We start from the raw sequence: 19,862 nt of genomic DNA, 5'->3' as shown, positions 1-19,862 counted from the left end.
AACGATGCAGAAAACAAGAGGTGCTGTCGGGAAGGCGCGGCCGTTTGCACACGAACAGGCTCACACACCAAAGGGCAAATAACGCAAAGTATTCCTCTGCTTGCCGAGTACCGGTGGCGGAACTACACTAGTAGAAAAGAAAAACCAAACGATGGCAAACACAAACGCAGCAACAACAAAAAATGACGAGTAGAGCGATAACGAAAATCTCTCTTTCCCTCTGGGGGCTTCAACGCTACTACCGTGTGTGCTAACAAAACAAAAGAAAAAAAGAGAGCAGAAACAAAAACTAAGAAGACCACACAAAACCACACACCTTACTATCGCTTTGTGTATAGAAAGAAAAGATACGCCTGTAGAGGCGCTTACACGCGCGTGCAGGGGTAAATAACTGCGAGGGTTGCGGGAATAAACCGACAAGAAAAGGACGAAACCAGAACAAAAAAAATGATGAGACGCAGTAAATGATGTCTGCAGGGCGCTTCCTTCGTCTATGCAGGCTTTTCTTTCTTTCGATTAAAGAAGGCGTCGAGTTTACTGTCTATTAAATAAAAAAGAATATGAAGAGATGATCCGAAATGCGGTGCACGACGACGCGCAATCAGAGTTGAGAGCACGGTAAAGCCTTCAGCGTGGTAAAGTGGAGGAAGACCTTTCGCCTCACCCTATGCTCGCGGCTTCGTTGCTTTAGTATTCTAGAAGATCGAGTAGGCGGTAGTTGAAGAAAAAGAGGTAGCGTCACTATTTGGGTTTTTTTTTTTGAGATGGAACGACTGTTGTACAAATAAAAAATATGTACATTTACCAAGAGCCGTGTTTGTCAGCTAACTAGAGGGGTAGAAAAAGGCGGAAGAGAAGGACCAGTTCTATTAATTGTGGTCACCCACTTTGCGTGCTCCTTTCAGTGTATCATACATCAGTCACACCTCGCTGTTCACTTTTGGTGACGACACTTGCTACCCTCGGGCAATGCTACTCAAACGATTTCCCTCGTGTGCAGTGCACAAATAACGACGCATGAGAGAGAACAGCAAGAGGGGGGGGGGAGGTGCGGTGTAAGAGCAAACGCCAGACGATCTTCGGCTTTCACAAAGGCATCGACTTTTTCCTTTCGTTTCTGCATTACCGGTCTGCGTAACGCCTAACTTTTACTTTTTCATTTTTTTTTTCTCAGAACGGAGGCTTAAAAGAGATGAAGGCTTACACATTATGTCACCACGTGTATGCATGTGAAGTCCAAGGGTCTCTTTTTCCTTTTACGAGTTCTTACCACAACAAGAGAGAGGAGGGGGGGGGAGAGAGATGAGATGCAGCCGCTTGGCAACACCTCGTAAACAAGAAAGGGGGCAATAGAAATAATAAAAAAACTTGCTGTGTCTCAACATACACACATCCACCATATATGTATTTAAAGAGAAGGTGCGTCACAAGCAAGAAAAGGGTTTGATGGAGGCGTGTCGGGAAATCCATGCAGTAAGAATCAGTTTCTTATATCCTGCGGTTCCAATAAGAAACATCATAGAATTACAGGCACAAAGTTTGTCCTCCAGTGCTGTTTAACCACGCATGGCAAACGCAGCGATGCGCGCGCATACGTGTGTGTGCGTAACTTTATACTCAAAGCAGAACAAGAAGGGCAGGTACATTTGCCTGTAGCAGTGATATCAACACAGCCGCCGCCGCTTTTTTTTTAATGGTGGCTTATTCGCCGCCACAGCCGCGGTTTACGAAGAAGCAGGGGCCGGAGGTTCTTCATCTGGGCGAGCGAATGGCGACCGTCAGCTACCATCCTTGCAGTCACTAGTGGTAGTCTCGGTCGTGATGGCCTCACCGTCCTTCTTGTCTTCGATCTTTTTGCCAGTCACGAAGCGGTAGATGAGCTTGGCGATGTACACGATCAGGTACACCACCAACCAGCAGCTAACTCAGACCATATTAAACTCTTATACAGCACAGAAGTGAAAAAAAGAAAAACTTGTCGGGCGTTAACCGTTGAAAGGAAATTTCGGTTTGATTGCATTTAACAAAAAAGGGCGAGGGGCAGAGGAAAGGACAAGGCAGGAGAGCAGAAGGGATAAAGACATAAAATACAGGAAGCCCGCTTCCGCAGCAAGAAGAGGGGAATAGAGAACTATATAATATATATGATGTCCTTCTTCTGTGGAAGAAGCAACAAAGTAGAACGCCAACGAAGACGCGCACAGCGGAAGGCACGAACTGGCACTTTGCAGTGTGGCATTAAAAAGCGTGAACGGGGGAACAGATCACGCAGAGAAGTAAAAAGCTGCCACTTCATCATCACATTTCACAATGAGTCGTTTTTCTTCGTGTTTCCTCTTTGCGTTGTTGATGCAGAGGATGCCAGCAGTGACGTGGTGGAAAAAAAAAACAAGTTTGTGGGCGAATAGTGATGTAGCCCTGGGACAGCAAAAGGCCTTTATAGAATTGCTAAACTCAGAAAACAGCAACAGCAAAATAATCCTCAGGAAGGAAGAATATACGTGAGTATAGGTGGTAGATAAATAATGCAACGTTGCAGCTTTGACATGAGGCTGACTTTACAGTTCGTGATAGACGAAGCCGTCATCCACGCCGACTAAGTCTTGCAGCGCAGTCGTGCGCAGAGAGCCGCCGTTGCCGGCCCGCCACTCACTCTTGATGGCAGCGTAGCTCCGCACCGGGTGCACCTCCACCACTGCATCGTCCTCGCTGGAAACTTCTCCGACGTCCTCAGCGTCGCCGTCGCCGATTGCGCAGTCCCGCTTACGACACTCCCGCTGAAACTCCATCTCCCAACTCGAGACCACCTTCGAAAGGAGGCTCAGTTGGTAGGACATGGTCTGCGTCTTGTCGACAACGCGCTGTGTTCCGTCAGCACCCGCACCAGCGACGGGATTGCTACAGCGCCGCGGCCGCAGCACGTTGGACTGGTGCAGCGTCTCATTCAACGACTCCTGCTTGATGCTCGCCGCGTCACCAACGCGATCGCGCTTCATCTGCAACTTGACGCTGCTGCCAGCCACCGAGCTGTCTGCCGCGGTCGCGGACTCGAGCGGGTTGTACTCCATGATGCGACAGGCGTAGCCCTGATCCACCAGGAAGGCGGTGCGGTGCGCGGCGTAGTTCATCTCGACGGTGTCCATGCTGATGATGGAGTAGAAGTAGGCGTCGACGGTCTTGCCGTTGGCGGCACGATCTTTCGGGCGTAAAATGCGTCCCAGTCGTTGCGCCTCCTGGCGTCGGCTGCCGCCGTGGCTGGAGACCTGAATCACCACGTTCGCGTTGGGCAGGTTCACGCTCACGTCGCCGACGCGCGAGACGCAGATGACGTTAATCTTCGAGGTGCTTTGGAAGTCGGAGAAGATCATCAGGCGATCCTTGTGCTGCGTGCCACCGCAAATGACCGGCGCCTTCAGCCACGCGCCGTACTCGTTCAAGAGCATGATGTGATCGCAGAAGACCAGAATTTTCGCGCCGGTATCGAGGTGCTGCTGAACAAGTTCCTTCACGCACATCATCTTGTTGGGGTTGGCGGCGGCCAGCATGACCAGCACCGGCGCTTTGCCGACCTTAGCTTTGCTGCTACGATCCATGTACTCCAGCCCAAACTCCTTCGTCATGGGCGTGTGCACCTCGACACAGTGCACCTTCGCAAGGTAGCCTTGCGAGGCAAGCGTTTCCATCGAAATGTCAAAGAGCTTCGGACCGACGAGGTGGAAAAGATCGAGGATCTTCTGGTCCTCGCGCACGTACGTGGCGGTGAGCCCGATCACGCCTTTGGCGTCGATAAAGCTCAAGCTCTCACGGAAGCCCTCGGCGGGCATCACGTGCACCTCATCCAGAATCAAAAGACCGTAAGGAGAGAAGAGCTTCTCTTTGGGGTTTTCCTTGCGCTTGCGAATGCCGCGGCCGGTGAAGGCGTCCTCGTCCGCTTTGCTTGCAGCACGCTGGCGCAGCTTTGCCTTGTGGGCTGTGACGAGCATACTGTACGTGGTGAGCACCACATCCGTGTCCTCGGTGATCGGGTCTTTCTGCTTTCCAGTAAGGCAGGCAATTCGAGCCGAGCCGCTCTTGATTTGGTGTGGCTGTCCGCTGTGGATGTTGCTGTTTGCGGGGTGCGCGTCTCCTGCTCCTCCTCCAAGGTCGTGCACCGGCGGCGCCTCCAACGTGGCGTAGTCGAGAATCTGATTCTTCCACTGCTCTACGCTGACGCTGCCGGCGCACACGACGAGGGTGGGCTTCTTCACCTTGCACATGAGCATGATCCCCAGCAGCGTCTTGCCAGCTCCACAGGGCAGCAGGAGGCAGCCGCTGTTTAGCGTACCCTCGTGAATGGCGGCATCTACGGCTTCCACCTGGTAACGGCGCGGCTGCGTCTGGGTGCGCAGCGAGATGTACGCCGTGCGCACCGACGTGTCCTTTTCGAAATCGTACTGCTGTTGGATGGGCAGCCCCAACACGACACAGCGCGCCGCCACGACCTTCGACATGGCACGATTCTGCAGCAGGAAGGAAGGAAACGATGCCTGATCGTCCATCCACACGCTCTCCTCGTAGAAGATGCTCAGCGGGGCAACCGCGACAGACGCGATCACCGAGTCACGCAGCAGCATCTGCGCCGTATCCTCATTTCTGCACTGCACCATCGTCCTCTCTGCGTCAATGACAATACGAGCGAGGTTGTAGCGCAGCATGCAGGACTCAATAAAACCACGCACCGCCTTGCCCTGCTCGGTGCCGGGGGAGAGGTCGTAGGCGTACGTCTCCAGAAAGGACGCCGCATCGGCCGCGTCGATACCGTTCGACACGGCGGCACCCAGGGAGAAGGGTGTGAGGCGGTACTCGTGCATCAACGTGGGGCGTGAAATGGCCTCGGCGAGGGCGCTGAGGGTCGGTTGAATCGCTTCGTAGCAGGCACGAAACGACTCGGCCAGGATGGTGATGTAGCCCTCGAGTTGGACTCGGCTTTCAACGAAGAGGCATTTCTCTTTCGACAGCCCACTGCCGGCGAGGGAACCAGCCATTTTGGGAGGAGGCGGGAGGAGGAGGGGAGAAGCTGCGCGTGTAACGCACAAGCGACGCGAGCACGAAACCGGAACAACGTGACGCGTTTGGTATTTCAAAAAAGGAAAGCGAAAGCGAAAGAGAACGAAAACGAAAAAGGATGTTGTGTTGAGAATAAGGAGAAGTTCGAACGCGCTTCTTGCATTCCACTCCAACGCGACATGCGCTCGACGTACATCAACGCAAACCAAAAAGAGTCTCTGCAGGCGCAGAAACAAGCAGAAAACCCGTGGCTTTCGCTCGCATAAGCCTATTACGCATGCGCATTTTTTGGAAACATGAACCGCCACTACGGCTTCATTTATTTCCTCACACGGCTGCCAACAACCACAGCAACAAGAGAATCCTTGACGGACGCCAACCCGCAATACCAACCTATCGAAGGTGACGCTGCACCACGAGGCGGGTAAAGCAACAGAGGAGCGCTTCGATTTTTCTTCATCATCTTCTTGGCAAGCCCACACAACAGAAGTGTACACGAATGCTAACAGCGCCATTCAGTGCCGACACCACAGAACCCCCACGGCCTTCTTTTACACATAGACATAAGAAGGAAGAAATCGGACGGTAGAACAATATAAACATATATAAGATAGGTAAATATAAACACCACGAACCACCGCTCTACCCCACCGTATCACACACAAAGAAAAAGAAGTCTCGCTGCAGCTCAATCGGCCTTGCCAAGAATACGCCGCTGGATCTGTGCCGCGGAGGTCTGCACGAAGCGGGACAGCAATCCCGCCACGGTAAAGACGCCGCCTACAATGGCACACACGTATGTCAGAAAGTGCGTAAACGACACCCGCGCGGCGCTGTAGCGCACCGTGATGGGGGAGAGCTGGTACTGAAAGACAACCGCCGGCATTTGATTCGTTGGGAGGATGACGGCGCTACTCGTACCTGTGAATTGGTAGGTGTAGGTGGTGGAGAAGGCGCCTTCGTAGATCGTAGGGACAATGTCCAGGTAGTATTGGAACAGCTTCGGCAAGTGGGAACGCTGCGTCATGCCGTCCAGTGGGTGAAGTTGGGCCTGTTTTGAGAACTTCATTACGTCGGTGGAGCCGAAGGACAGGTGATGAATGGTGTGCTCGACATTGATGCCAGCTTTGAAGTGATCGTTAAGGAGTTGCTGACGCCCGTGCGAGGAGATGTGGAAGTTGCCGGGCACCTTCGCGACTTGGATGTAGCCGCGCAGATTGCAGCCCTCTCGATTGCTGACGAACTCCTCAGGAGAGCGGCCGTCGGTGACGGGGCGCCCCTCCGCGTCCAGGCGGGTCTTGGTAATGTGCTCCATTGAATTGAAGACGTGGTTGTGCAAGACGTCCAAAATGTCCAAAGTAAGGATGGAGCACGGCATCTTGTGAAAGGTGAGGTCGAGGCTCACCTTAATGATGCTCTCGGAGTCAAGGTCCGGCATGATGACCATGTCTGACTGGATGCGTGGCGAGACGTAGGAGATGACCTCTCCAACGAACAAGAGCACCATCACAACGACACAGGCGATGGAGATGATGGCGCCGATGGCGGTCGACTCCGTCAGGTCCTTCGGGATCCGGCGGAAAAAGTCCGCCTTCTGCCAAAGACGTGTGCTACGCATGGTGAAATGGTCCTTCGCTTCTTTCCTCTTTCCTCATAAAGAAGAAAATAAGAAACCCAACCAAATCTAACTGAGACAGGTAAAACTGCAACGATAATAATAGGAATGGCAGTATATGGCAATGAGCACCTGGAAGGGTTCGACCGCTGCGGGGAGGGGGGGGTGTTTGTCACAATTATCCCGTTTTCTCGGCAGCGACGCACAGCTAAAAAGCGCTCCTTGATCTACATATATATATATATATTAGGCAGATGTTGTTTCGAATAGGTTGCGTGTGGGTGTGCCGAACGAAAAGAGCGGGATGACGAGAGAAGATTTGAAATGCACCCTTTCCCCTACAATGCGATGGCACGAACCTCTACAAGGAGCACGGCTCAAGCCCTGCAGATTTCGCTCAGACAGCAGAATACTCTCGAGAAGACAACAGCAACAACCGCAGGAAAAAGGAAAACATTGCGCCTTAGCATTCAAGCGACACCGCACGCGTTGTCCCGATAGCTGATCAAGAGGCCTGACACGAGTGACTCCAGCAGGTCTGCTGCCTCGCCCACGCGCCTAAACGGCGACGGGAAAAAACAATGGAGGTGAAATACATATGTCGTTTGCATTCTTCTTTTCGGATAGAAATCATTAATAAAAGGACGAAACATAACAGACGTATCTGAAAGAGGTCACCACCTCGAAGTCGCACTGGCGCGGACGCCTGCGCACGATTCGCCCACCGAGAGACCTACAGCCCGCAGACGGTGGTGTGTAGCCGAGAAGCGAAGAGGCGGTAACAAACAACGAAAAGAAGAAGAGCGAGACGACGCACGTGAACGAGCACGTGAGTGAGACCCACCCTTTTCCCGTCGGTTGAGCCGCTTACTCCTCCGGATGCCACGCACCCTTGACGGCCTTACCACCGCGAATACGGCCAGTACGGCGGGCAGCAATGAGACCGACCTTCTGGCCCGGCGGGGCGTGGCGGGACACCGTCGACGGGTGGCCAATGTGCTGATGGTTACCACCACCGTGCGGGTGCTCCACGGGGTTGCGGGCAACACCACGCACCTTGGGCCAGCAGTTGCGCTTGCCGCGGAAGCGGTAGAACGAGTTACCGGCCTTCAGCACGGGCTTCTCGATACGGCCACCACCGCTGATGATGCCGATCATGGCGCGGCTGGTGCTCGGCACCGACTTCTTCTGGCCGCTCGGCAGCTTCAGGCGGGTGCGGCCCGTCTCGTGGTTGTGCGAGATGATGATGCAGTAGTCGCCGGACGCGCGGGCCAGCGTGCCACGGTCGCCGGGCTTCGCCTCCACGTTGCACACGATGCAGCCCTCCGTGATCTGGCCAAGGGGCAGCACGTTGCCGATCGCGAGCGGGGCCTTCTGGCCGCAGAACACCGACTGGCCGGTGAACATGCCCTCCGGCGCCACCATCAGCTCCTTGACGCGGCGGAACTTGTACGGGTGGCGGAACTCCACGCGGGCGAGGGCGGCACCGCGGCCGGCCTCGTGCACGATCGCCTTCACCACACCGCGCATGAAACCGTGGCGCTCGGCGTAGTCGAGAATGCGCAGCTTGGCGGGGCCAAGGCGCCTGTGGCCGTGCACTTGGTACACGGAGCCCACACCGCGACGGCAGGTCAGCACAGTCTTACCCATGATTCTTGCAGAGGTGTGTAACACACTGAGAACAAAACGGTTGCATTTACGGTAAAGTAGATTATATATATGTGTGTGTGTGTGCAAGGATGGAGTGTGTAAAACACACGTATTGAAACAAGTTGAAAGGCATTTAAATCAGCAAAGTAAAGTACAAAAGAGAACGGCAAATATGAAGAAGAGAGGGAAAGAGAGGAGACAATATCTTTTAAAAAAGCACCGGGAAGTCATGATTTCCCATTCTCTCCACAACCAGAAAAAAGAGGAAAGTTCATTAGTTCTATCGATCAAGGTCTCTACTTTGGAGAACGAAACCCGTTTTTGCGTTCTTTTTCCTTTTGGCCTGAATAAACACCGGTCGAACGGACTGATATGGCGTAGTTCCAATTCAGCAGACGTTCCGCAGCACCCATCTTGTACTATCGTCATCATTGACATAGCGACAAGGCTTCGTTTGTCCTTTCGTTACCAACAGCAAATCAAACGAAGAAAGAGGGAAAAAAAAATAGAAGAAAGAGACGCACATGCTCTCTCCGTCTTGAGGAGATGATATTCTTCTTTTTCCCTCACTGACAGAAAACACTACACATCATACCGCGGTTTCGACGGGTAAAGAAAGAAAAAGCAGAGCAATCTGTGCTCATTGCGGCGTAGCGCGCGCCAATTTTTATCAGCGCGCCTTACCGAATACCAAAGCAAAACAAAACAGAAAAAGAAACCACCGTAATGGAGAAGAAGAGTGAAATACACGCAAACAAGCGATGTGCACATGGGGTCAAAAAAAAAAGAATACTTTTATGCAGGTATGAAGAAAGATCCTTGTGGAGTGTCTCTTTGCTTTCGCCGCTAAACTACTGCCGTGCCCTACACATCACTCAAACTGAGAAAATATGATACTGCTGCGTGGAAGCCAACGCTGTTTCTACATCGAAGAAGAAAGGAAAGGGGAAATGCGAAGGGGGAACCTCTTTACGCAGGGTACATTGGCGCCTCCTCTGAGAATCTTCGCAGGGGATTGAGGGCGAGTGGTGGGGCGGCATCGTCCTGTATGAAATCTGCTTCCTTCTCCGCCTTCTCCCCGCTTTGGCTCGTCCCGCTTTCGGACTCGCCAGCCGCGGCCGCAGGGGCAGGCCCCTCCTTTGCCTTGTGGCTCACGCTTATCAACGGGAACGCCACCAGAGTGTTCACCGCGGCCAGCTCCTTTAAGAACACATCGAAGTCTTCCGAAGTGTGCAGGTAGAAGCCCAGCACCATGCACGGATCGAAGTGGCGGGTGGCCAGGTTGCCTCGTGCGCCAGTGAGAGCGCCGGCGGACTTCTCAGACGTGTAGGCGGTTTGGACGTAGTGGGGGTCCAGGAAAAAGACGCTCTTGCCCTGGTGGCCAAACATGTAGAACGAAGCTGCCTTGTAGCCGCCAGCGATACCGCAAGACGACTTCATGTCAAAAAACTTCAGCATCATGGATTGATACTTCTCCAGAATCGGCGCGATACCCAACACGACAGGAATCAGTAGAAAGACGTGCTCGCCTTCGTTCAGCTGCTGCCGAATCGCCGGTGCATCCACGTTGCGGTCGGCGCAGCAAACGGTGAAAGGGACATCGCCGCCTGCGTCGTGGTAGGCGACGAGCGCCGCCCCAAGCGCCATCGCAGCCTCCGTCGGGGACAGCATGCTGGCATACTTCACACTGTTCTCGTGCGCCATCTCCTCTGCCTTGTGGATCCCAAGCGGGGCAGAAGGGAGGTCCATGAAGAGCTGTGACAGCTTCTTCTTGAGCGCCGCATTGCCTTCTTCCGGCAGCGCCACAGCACCGTTGCAGTGGTACCGCAGCAAAGCCGTTCCGCAGAGCATCTGAGTGGTGCGAATGAGACACCCCCAGCGCGAGTCCGTTGTGGAGCCGTTTGGCAGCTTGGGGAAGCAGTTGCGGTAGGAAAAGAAAAGCAGCTTCTTTCTTCCTGCGTTGACGTAGGCGTTCATGTCTGGGCCGTTGTAGTGGCCGGAGCCGACGACGACGACCTCATTCACATCCTTCAGTTTCTTGTTGGGTGTGCGGAATATCTTGCCTGGGTTGAACCAGAACTTGAAGAGACTTCCCGAGTCGACGCACGGGGTGTTTTCGACCACCTTATCACTTGAACTCATTAGTAAAGTTTTTCGTGTGTGTCTGTGTCTGTGTCTGTGTCTGAAATGATAGCGCTCGCCACCAGCTCGTTGCTCCCGAGAATGGATACGGCAAGTACGTGAAAAGGGGGGAGGAAAAAACTTGAATAATGTTAGCAAAAATAAACTGAAAAAGGCAACGGGAAAAAAAAAGGATGTACGCGCTCGAGCACTTGATAAGAAATAAGAAAAAGAAAACTGAAGCAACACCAGTCAGCGTGGCAGACGTGTGAAGAATACTAACAGTGGAAATAATACTGGAGAGTGTTGCAGGCAATCAACGGCGAAAACGCAATGGAGGTGAAGAAATTCCAAGAAGAAAACAGCAAGAAATAAGAGGAAAACCAGAAAGAGCGGGGGAGCAGAACGAATGGAGTTTTGTAGTTGTTCTTTTCTTTTAGATGCGCGAAGCTCACGTAAGGCAGCTCAGCGCGCATGAGTTCAAACTGTGCAACGTTACTAATCATAATAATCGTGTGAAGTGTGATACCATGCTTCATTTTGCTTCGTCGCAGAGACCGATAGAGAGAGGGAGAGAGCAGCGCAGTTAGACAGGCGCCTGCATGAAAGCCCCTGTACTTCGTCTTTCAGGCCCTAAAGGTGAAACGAAAGCATGAAACGCACCCGCACGAAAACAAACTACGTGCGTGCATTTCTCGTTTCCCATTGAGAATTATTGCGATCAGCGCTTACTCGACAAGGAGATGAAGAAGATAGAAAAAAAGAAAGAGAAAAACGCAGTCAGTATTATTATGTTCAAAAAAAGCTGTTACACGTGAGTGAAACTTAGAATCCTAAGCCTTCGACAGCTTATGAAAGCGGTAACGCGAGCTTAGAGCTCTACTCGCGCAAGCGTGACGCCTCCCATGTGATCGCCAAACACGTAACTGTGCTCACCCAGGCGATCGCCACAGTTCACGGTGGCCAATTGGCAGCCAGGCACCTCACGGTGAGAAAAGGCGGTCACCACCTCTGGTAAGTCTCCCTCCTCCTCCTCTTCGTCCTCCGCAGCGAGGAAGCCGCCAACGTTCCAGCCGGTCACCTCGCCGCAGAGGGAGGTGGTGATCAACACATCGGGAGAGAGCCAGTCCACGTAGCACAGCCCGTTCACCGCGTGCCCGGGTGCCTCGAACAACGCCTCTGGTCCGTCGCGCCGCACGTGGTAGACGGTGTAGGTGCTGTCCGCCCTCCCCACTGCCAATGCAGAGCGACACACCGCCGTACAATTTACCAGCGGCGGGTTCACCACCTGCGCCGTCTGGTGCTTCTGCGGCGCCTCCATAACAGAGAACGGAACGCGCTCGATTGTGCGAGTAGTATTGTTGGGGATGTGGTCCTTGTCCTCCGTGCCGGCGTAGAGTGCTCCGCTGCCATCCATGCCGACCGCGAGGAGCACGCGAGAAGAAACTTCGGTGCTCCCGCCACCACCACTGCTAACATCAATGCAGTGGAGGCCACTGCAGTAGTTACTCAGGTGTCCCAACACGTCCTCACCTGTGGGCAGCGCGCACGGTCTCCCCAGCACGTACGCCTCCATGACATCCGTCCTCGTACCATCAGCAAGATTGAAAGGGAACATGCCACCGTCCTCGTCCACAAGGAGTGTCGTCGCCGCGTCCGACGGCGGCGGCGTCTTGAGAAAAGCCACGCACTCCTTCGGGTGCACGTACTCGGCGACCACAGAAACCGACTTGCGTGTGTCGAAGAGCTGGACCGCGTTGCCGCACAGCGCCACGGCCGCGTGGCGGTCTTGAAAGTAACACAACTCCGACGCCTCGGTCCTGGCTGCTGCATTGGGGTTGTCGACGGACAGATAGTTCCGGCGCCGCAGCCGCAGATCCCACAGGGTGAGAGTGCCGTGCGCGGAGAGCGTCGCAAAGGACGTGTGCGAGGACGAACTGCACGCGACAGACACCACGCCGGCGGCCTCGCGTCCAACAAACTCCATGTTTGCACTGCGTAAAAAAAGAAAAAAAGGGTCTCCACAGAGGAGTGTATTTCCACGATGAAGCTCCAGTGGAAAGCGCCACAAACGTTTCCGCCGCTCTGCTTCGTATTCAACAATTAAAAAGAAGTCGAGATAATATGAGAAAAACAAAGACACGGAGGAAGGGTAGAGGAGACGACAGCAATCGGGTAGAGGAGCACATTGAGGCGACAGCGTAAGACGTGAATTGGCACAGGCAGAACGTTTCTCACTCAGCATATGAAATAGCGAGCCGATCGGATCTCGTTCAATCAATAAGAAAGAAAGAGGTGTATGAGCTGAATTCGATAGTTTGTGCCACCTCTTTGCTGCGCCTTTCATCACACATCATCTTTTCCACGTAAATCCTGAAAAATATTCGCAGTGCATAAGGACGCGCAGGCCGATGCGGCTTTTTTGTTGGCCACGACACACAGCTAGGCTCCAGGCGCCGCACATAACAATGGTGAAAACCGCTCTTGAATTCGCTCTTGTTTGATACTGTTCCTAAAAGAGTAGAAAAACATCCAGAAAGAAACGGCAACCTGACTTGAGTTGTTCGGCCGGTGGAAGCCACTCGTGGATTGGCACAGAACACATTTTCATTGTGTCAGGGGGAGCTTGTGCGACGTCGATTTGCGCTTCACGGCCCTGCAGAAAAGAAATAGAGTTCCAGCAGCCAAAGGAGAGGACGTTCGGAAACTCCGACGCCTGTCGCCGCACCCTCCGTGCTTCAACAAAACGCCAGACACGTTGCATCCTTGTTGATACAGAGGACACACAAAACAACTCAAATGTACCGATAAGAAAGAGGAGAAGCGCCGACTGTCCTTTAAAAAAAAGAAAGAAGGGAGTGAAATGAGGCGTCAACTACCATTTCAAAATCCGCTTGCTTTCCCCTTTTCGAAGGAGCTGCGGCACTCGCATCAACGCACACACACACACACACACACAAACACCAACAAACAACAGTAATAGTAGTAATAGGAGACAATGAAGATGGGAGAAGAAACAAAGAGAAGAAACTCTCTATTGTCATCGTAAAGGAAAAGAGAACAAGCGACAAGGAAAAAACCTAGGCTGCGGTGCTCACAAATCGATGACTCCTCGCTCTCGCTCTCCCTCTTGCTTCGACTAGGCTTTCTCAACGACGCGTCGCTTCGCTCTCTACACGTGCAACCCCGAACTATGGCAAAGGCGAGCCCCGCACAGAGAACGAGCACGTTCTTTGGCTGTTGTTGCTGTTGCTGCGGAAGACGTAAGTCGCTTCGCCGTCGGACAACCCTTTGAAAAAATAAAAGGAAAGAAGGAAAGACAGATGAAAGGGAAGGAGAATGTTTTCTTGGCAGGTCGGGGAGACTATTCAAGGAGAAAACCGCACAGGTCAGAACGGGGAGAAAGAAAACAAATGGGCAAGCCCGAACAACCAAAAATACATTTATATCCATGTGTCCAGCAAAGGACGAAGAAGAAAGACGTTGTGCACAACTCAAACCTCAAGAAGGCTCCGTGCAATGCTGTACGAGACCAAAGAGCAACAACAAGGAGGAAATAAACAAAAAAGAAGACGATGATAACTATATATTGGCGAGTTCAGGGAAAGAGAGAACAGGTGGTTGGCAGAAATAAAGAGCAACCACAAACAAAAACAGCTAACGATAAAAGACAAGTGAAGGAAATAGTGTGGAGAGGAGCCGAGAAAACAGAGGAGAAAAGTACAAGTGTCGTACACAGCGTCCAGAAACAGATAAAAATTGCTCGTTGATGTTCCGGTAAAACAAACGGCGGTGTGTGTAGTGGAGTAATAGCCTATACAGTTTTAGAGTGGAAAACGCGCTCTCTGTGCGATGAGCAGCAACAACAAAGAAAAAGGCCGCACAGCACGACGGCAACGCTGAAAACAAATAGGAGCAAACAGCCACAACTGTGGGCCCGATCTAAAGAACTCAACGGAAGTACGCGTTTTACCTCCTCGCTCCATAGCAGTGATCTCAGCGTCTACGCAAATTGTTATTTACTTGCACGTGACGAAACTCAACGCTGAGAGAGGGGAGCGAGGGAACGCGTGAGTTCATAGAAGGATCACGCGGCGCACGTCGCATGAACAACCCCCGGCTGGATTTACTTCACTTTGAACAGCATCTTGGCGGCGCCGTCGACATCACCGTTGCACTGGCGCAGCGCCATCTTCGCGTCCTGCTTTGCGGCACCGAGGGCGATCAGCTGCTGCGTGCTCGCATCCGTCGTGTTGAACTGCTTGTGCTTGCCGGCGTTGTTGCGCATCTTGCGGCTGTCCACGCCGTAAATGAGGCGGGCCGCCGTGCGCTGCACGTCGCCGTTGTAATGAGCCAAGACGACACGGCAGTCGGACTCCTTGAAGCCCATGCTCGTGAGGGCGTGCACCTTGGCGTCGAAGTCGTCCTGGTGGCGGATCGCCTCTGCCGTCATCACATCCTCGGTGGCGGCGTCCTCGCCTCGGGTGCCGAGGGCGTCGCCGAGGCGCTGGTACTTCACCCGCCGTGTTTGCTGGTCCATCAGCTTCTTCGTAATGGCGACCACCTCCACCTCATTCGCGCCGAGGCTCTTCAGCTCGTCTGGCTGCAGCTTCGACAGCGCCGACACGGTCTTGATGTCGGCCGAGATGAGACTGCTGATGACGGAAGGGCGCACCTTGGCAGAGGTGACCACGTCAATGAAGCCGGACGGAGCCTGCTTGTCCACCCGGTCCGCCTGGATGGCGAGGACGCCGCGCAGCGCCTCCTCGTGCGAGTCTGCCTCCACCGCTGCGTCCATCAGGGTGTCCATGTCCACGTCCGGGAACACGTTCGAGAGGTCCTCGACCCACCGCATCTTCTTCGCCGGCACCCCGTTGGCCGCCGCGGCCGCCTTCGCCTCCCGTGCCTCGCGCAGCTTGCGGAGCTCCTCCAGCCGCTTCATCTCCTCAATACGCTTCCGCTCGCGGAACTCGGCAATCCAGCGCTGCAGGTACGGCTTGCAGCGGCACAGCAGCTGAGCGCGGCGGCGCAGCACCAAACGCTCCAGCGCCGACCACACCTCGGCGCGCAGGAACACCTTCGTCTTGCCCACGGCGAAGTTCGGCTCGTTCCACTTGTACAGCCGCTGGTACCTCTGCAAGAAGTCCTTGCAGGCGTCGGCGTAGCGCTCCTGCTTCGAGAGAGAGACGGTAGTGCGGGGCATGATGAGGTAGAAGTACTTGCAGAACTGCTCGAGAGGGCGGCGCACGGGGTAGCCCTGGCGCTTCAGCGCGATCGTCTGCAAGACACCAGCGGACTCGAGCTGCGCACCGACGAGGCCGTTGCTCAAGTACTCGGGGCTGGCGTCCATGTTCGGCTTGATGCAGCGAATAAACTGCGTCTCGGTCGACTCCAACTCGGCGCGAAGGTCCTTCAGCTGGTTCTGGAAGCGGATGGCCACCGTCTGCTTGCGGCGCGCCAGACTCTTCACCGTCGACAGCAGTGTCTGCACAAAATCCTCCGTGGAGCCTTTCACACACTCGTACATTTCCTCCTTGAGGGCGTCGGTGTTCTTCTCAAGCCACTCGTCGGCGTTGTAATTCACGAAGGAGGCGTAGTGGTTGATGCCGAACTGGTTCGGAATTGTGCTCTTCGGCTTCACGAAGTACGCGTTCCTGCCGTCCCAATACTCCCACAGGTTCGTCGTGAAGCGCTCGGTGTTGCCGCCCTTGAAGTTGCACTCCTCGTCGAGCATCGAGAAGATGCCGTAGGTCTTCTCGTCGAACATGTTCACGCACTCGGAGTTGTCGGGGAACTCGATCTTAGGGACCTGAATGCCCTCGCGCTTGCATTCCTCCTCGTCATTGATGAAGGTGTACTTGTTGTAGTGGTTCTGCAGCGACTCGTTGGCGTAGTTGATGCAGATCTGCTCGAAGCTGTTGCGGGTGAAGTTCTCAAAACCAAAGATATCGAGCAGGCCGATGTACTTGCAACCGGTGCAGTCCACCTGAGGTTGGATGGCGGTGTTCACAAACTCCACAAGGCGGTCGAACATGCCCACGTAGATGCCCTTGCAGAAGGCGTTGCGCAGACCCTCCGCCTCCGTCTTGGAGGCCAGGATGGTGACCAGCGACGTCTTGCTCTTCACCAGGAAGCACACCTGCAGCTTCTCCTCGTTCAGGCCGAGCAGCGCGCAGCCCGTCTTGAAGGGCGTGTCGGTGGCGATTTGCGCCTTGTCGTTGTTATCCGCCGTGAACTCCACTTCCATAAGGTGCAGAATCGCGGCCAGCACGCGGAACATGCACTTCTGCGTCTTGGGCGGCACCCCCAGCTGATTCAAGGCGTGGCGCACCGTTTGGAACTCATGGGCATCGTTGAGGGGCCTGCCATCGACGCCGCGGCGAATGAAGGTGTTGCCGCCGTTGAGGCAGCGGTAGTCCTGCGCCGTCTTGAGGCCGCCCAGCTCCTCCTTTTCCTGTGCCGTCAGACCCGCCAGCATCTCGTAGAAGATGTGGTAGTTGCGCTCCCCGGCCGACTGCATGATGATGCGGCTCTTCTCCAGCAGGTAGGTGACGGTCTGGCCACCCACCAGCACCCCGGAGTTGGGGTCGAAGTAGAGCTTGATGTACTTGCCGAAGCGGGACGAGTTATCGTTGCGCACGGTGCGCGCGTTACCGAAGGACTCCATCACGGGGTTGCTCAGCGTGAGGTTTTCGTCGATCTTGTCCGCGATGGCGCGCTGCGACGTGTCCTTGCTGTGCATGTAGCTCAGCTGACCGAGGTACGCGATGAGCATCTTCGCGTTCTCGGTTTTGCCAGAACCGGACTCGCCGGAGATGACGACGGACTGGTTGCCCTGGCCTTGCACAAAGACGGCGTTGAAGGATTTGTGGGCCACCTGCCAGATGTGCGGTGGCAGAAGCCGCGGGTCGGGGAGGGCGAGGTATTTCTTGCGCTCTTGCTCGCTGTTGAACGGCATGAGCTGAAACGGGTTGACGGAGAGCACCATCTCACCCATCAACGAGTACTGCTTGTGGAGCTGCTCGAAGCGATCCTTGATGCAGTAGAGCAAGGTGGCGACGTGCAGGTCGCTGACATGGAAGAGTTCCGCATCGTTGGCGTCGTAGCTCTCCGAGATGTAGCCGTGGACATGGTCGTGGTCGTGCGGGACGGTTACGTTGGCGTGTGATTCGTTATCCTCCACAGTGACCTTCGTCCCCTCCACCGCCTTCACGACGCCGCGCAGCCAACCATTCTTGGCGTCGAAGTAGTACACCTCCTGATTCACCGAGACACGCTCCGGCATTGTGTCGCGCAAAAGCAGAGATAAAAACGGTGGATATATATATATATATATATATATATGTAGATAGGAGGTGAAAGAAGAGAGATGAGCTAGGCCCGAAACGAAGGGCAAGGGAAAAGACGCGATGTGATGTGCTTGTGGGTTTTTTTCTTCTCTTTTGGCTTTCACTTGAGTTCGTGAGAAACCGATTGATCTACTTGTTATTGTTATGTGTGTGCGTGTGTGTGTATTTTTTTTTTTGATTGAATGAGGTCCAACGCGGTATTTCCGTCTGTGTCCGCTTTGTTGGGGTGCTTTGCGGTAGAGAGAGAGAGAGTGAAAAGAAGAAGAGAGAAAAAAAAGAAGGCGGTCACAAGGGGTTCAGCGATACCACTTGCTCCACGACCAGGGCACCGACAGGGTTGGCCAACCGGCAAAGAAACAAAAAGAGAAAACCACAATAAACACGTCCGGTGCAACTTACTGGGCGGGGAAAGAAGAGTTAAGTCAGGAGGGGAAAAACGACGTTTGGGGAGGCGCAAAAAACAATAGGTAATATAAAAAGGCAAGAACGCAGCGTCAAAGGTGTGGGTGCTCGAATGGGTGTGGGGAGGCGGGTTTTACCTGCGAACAGCGCTCTCGAATGGCCGAATGGGATCGGGAAAAAAGAAAACGAATAATAGTAAAATTGGGCAAGTGAACACGTAAGCTCAAACGGGGCAAGAGACTGACGAAAACGTTGACGAGCATGAGAGATCGGAGGAAAAGGAAAACAAAGAACGTGAGAAGACGTGAGAAGACGTGAGAGAGAAACACACCGATGAAAGCCACGCGGCTGAGGTAAGCATGACACAACATGTTCTCATCGGATTCTTGCCGACTTAGATGTTACGTGCCGTAATTCACTGTTAGTATTGTTTTCCCTTTCCGTTGCTGTAAGCGATCGTGTTGGTAAAACAGGCGCAGCAATGTGAACCAAGCAGCAGCAGCAGCAGCACACACACACACACACACACACATGCGAAGAACAGGAAAACAGTAAACTCCTGAGCAGGCGTGACTCTCCCTTCCGGATTTCTTTTTCCGATGGGCCAAAAAACTTCGTTTTACGAGGGTTAGTACGTTCTGACAGCAAATATTAATGGTCACAGAAAAGGGAAGAGAAAGATCGACGGGCGGCAGTCAAACAGCTAAATAGAAAAAAAAAACTCAATAAAGAAAGAAATTACAAAAAAAAGTCAGCAAAAAAATAAAAGGCCAGCAACCACAACTTCCTTTCGCAACAAAGTAACAGCTTCTCACGGCTGCGTCTCACAGCATTGCAACTTCGTTTATTATTATTATTTTCGACGTTCCGTACAACTAATACACGAAGGGTTTCTTTTGTCTGTACAGACTGCGTTTCATGCTTTGAGCGCGTCCTACGCTTTTAGGTGTATGATATATATATAGTTTTTTCCATTTTATCCCCTCGATGCACTAGCTGTTTCGTGATGTGCCACTACCCCGTTGTGTGGAAAAATAGTACATCTATACAGAGAGATAGAGAAAGACACGCATAATTGTGCCATTGTTGATGAACTTATGTAACTGAACACATTCTTTGCTTGAATGTATGCGTGTGTGTCGCAGATGTGGTGCACGGGACAACGGTAGTTAGCGCCTGTCCATGACATCGTACTACCCGTCGAAGCCGCGTTCGGTGTTGGACGCAGGTCGATCGCACCATCAAAGGCATTTTCGATGCCCCACAAGTCATCGTTGACAAGCAAATCAAAGAAAAAATGTAGGAAGAAAGAGAATGAAACCAAACAGAATTCAAACCTTCATCGCGTACGTGGTGGTGGTGGTGGTGGTGGGACACACCCATCTGCAGCTGTCACTGCCTGAGCACAGCACACGCTAACGTACCTCCTGTTCTTTCTTTTTCTCCTTTTTTTTTTGAAGATGAGAACTTACCAGGACGCACAACGAGAAAACCACACCTTTCGTGTACGTGTTGCTCTCAATAATAATGTCGAGCCCCCGCTCAGCTATACTCCTGGTCCTTCATTCATCTGTTCGTTTTATCGCCTCACAAAAGCCCCCCGCTCCCTCTCCCTCATATTCATTCGGCGCGCTGCGGAACGCTTCGTGCTTGAGAACGCGAAGGAGAAGGGGAAGGCA

The 19,862-nt window shown here is 53.4% G+C and overlaps 6 protein-coding genes across 8 annotated transcripts; all 6 read right to left on the bottom strand.

Annotated features, from left to right (window-relative positions):
* Positions 1-2,558: 2,558 nt before the first annotated feature.
* On the bottom strand, positions 2,559-5,058 carry ABB37_01464 (putative helicase putativeDNA repair helicase; the record flags this gene model as incomplete). Its single annotated transcript, XM_015797962.1, has 1 exon — positions 2,559-5,058. Exon 1 carries the CDS (start codon positions 5,022-5,024, stop codon positions 2,559-2,561), a length of 2,466 nt encoding a protein of 821 aa, XP_015663482.1. The 5' UTR covers positions 5,025-5,058.
* Positions 5,059-5,734: 676 nt separating this feature from the next.
* ABB37_01463 (hypothetical protein) lies at positions 5,735-6,884 on the bottom strand (the record flags this gene model as incomplete). Its single annotated transcript, XM_015797961.1, has 1 exon — positions 5,735-6,884. The coding sequence occupies exon 1, from the start codon at positions 6,662-6,664 to the stop codon at positions 5,735-5,737; it is 930 nt and encodes a 309-aa protein (XP_015663481.1). The 5' UTR covers positions 6,665-6,884.
* Positions 6,885-7,528: 644 nt separating this feature from the next.
* ABB37_01462 (putative 60S ribosomal protein L2 putative60S ribosomal protein L8) lies at positions 7,529-8,338 on the bottom strand (the record flags this gene model as incomplete). Its single annotated transcript, XM_015797960.1, has 1 exon — positions 7,529-8,338. The coding sequence occupies exon 1, from the start codon at positions 8,309-8,311 to the stop codon at positions 7,529-7,531; it is 783 nt and encodes a 260-aa protein (XP_015663480.1). The 5' UTR covers positions 8,312-8,338.
* A 942-nt stretch (positions 8,339-9,280) lies between these two features.
* ABB37_01461 (putative AUT2/APG4/ATG4 cysteine peptidase) lies at positions 9,281-10,730 on the bottom strand (the record flags this gene model as incomplete). Its single annotated transcript, XM_015797959.1, has 1 exon — positions 9,281-10,730. The coding sequence occupies exon 1, from the start codon at positions 10,451-10,453 to the stop codon at positions 9,281-9,283; it is 1,173 nt and encodes a 390-aa protein (XP_015663479.1). The 5' UTR covers positions 10,454-10,730.
* Positions 10,731-11,303: 573 nt separating this feature from the next.
* ABB37_01460 (hypothetical protein) lies at positions 11,304-12,419 on the bottom strand (the record flags this gene model as incomplete). Its single annotated transcript, XM_015797958.1, has 1 exon — positions 11,304-12,419. One exon carries the CDS (start codon positions 12,417-12,419, stop codon positions 11,304-11,306), a length of 1,116 nt encoding a protein of 371 aa, XP_015663478.1.
* Positions 12,420-14,558: 2,139 nt separating this feature from the next.
* On the bottom strand, positions 14,559-19,391 carry ABB37_01459 (myosin XXI; the record flags this gene model as incomplete). 3 transcript variants are annotated; one of them, XM_015797955.1, is made up of 1 exon in its annotated part: positions 14,559-19,391. In XM_015797955.1, exon 1 carries the CDS (start codon positions 17,715-17,717, stop codon positions 14,559-14,561), a length of 3,159 nt encoding a protein of 1,052 aa, XP_015663475.1. In that variant the 5' UTR covers positions 17,718-19,391. The 3 variants fall into 3 exon arrangements, with proteins under 3 accessions (XP_015663475.1, XP_015663476.1, XP_015663477.1); XM_015797956.1 differs by having other exon boundaries at positions 14,559-19,378; XM_015797957.1 differs by having other exon boundaries at positions 14,559-18,425.
* Between the last annotated feature and the right edge of the window lie 471 nt (positions 19,392-19,862).

This window comes from Leptomonas pyrrhocoris (assembly GCF_001293395.1).
Source record: "Leptomonas pyrrhocoris isolate H10 chromosome Unknown, whole genome shotgun sequence".
NCBI lineage: Eukaryota > Euglenozoa > Kinetoplastea > Trypanosomatida > Trypanosomatidae > Leptomonas > Leptomonas pyrrhocoris.
Note: the sequence above shows the minus strand (reverse complement) of the source record. Positions and strands in the feature narration are given on the sequence as shown.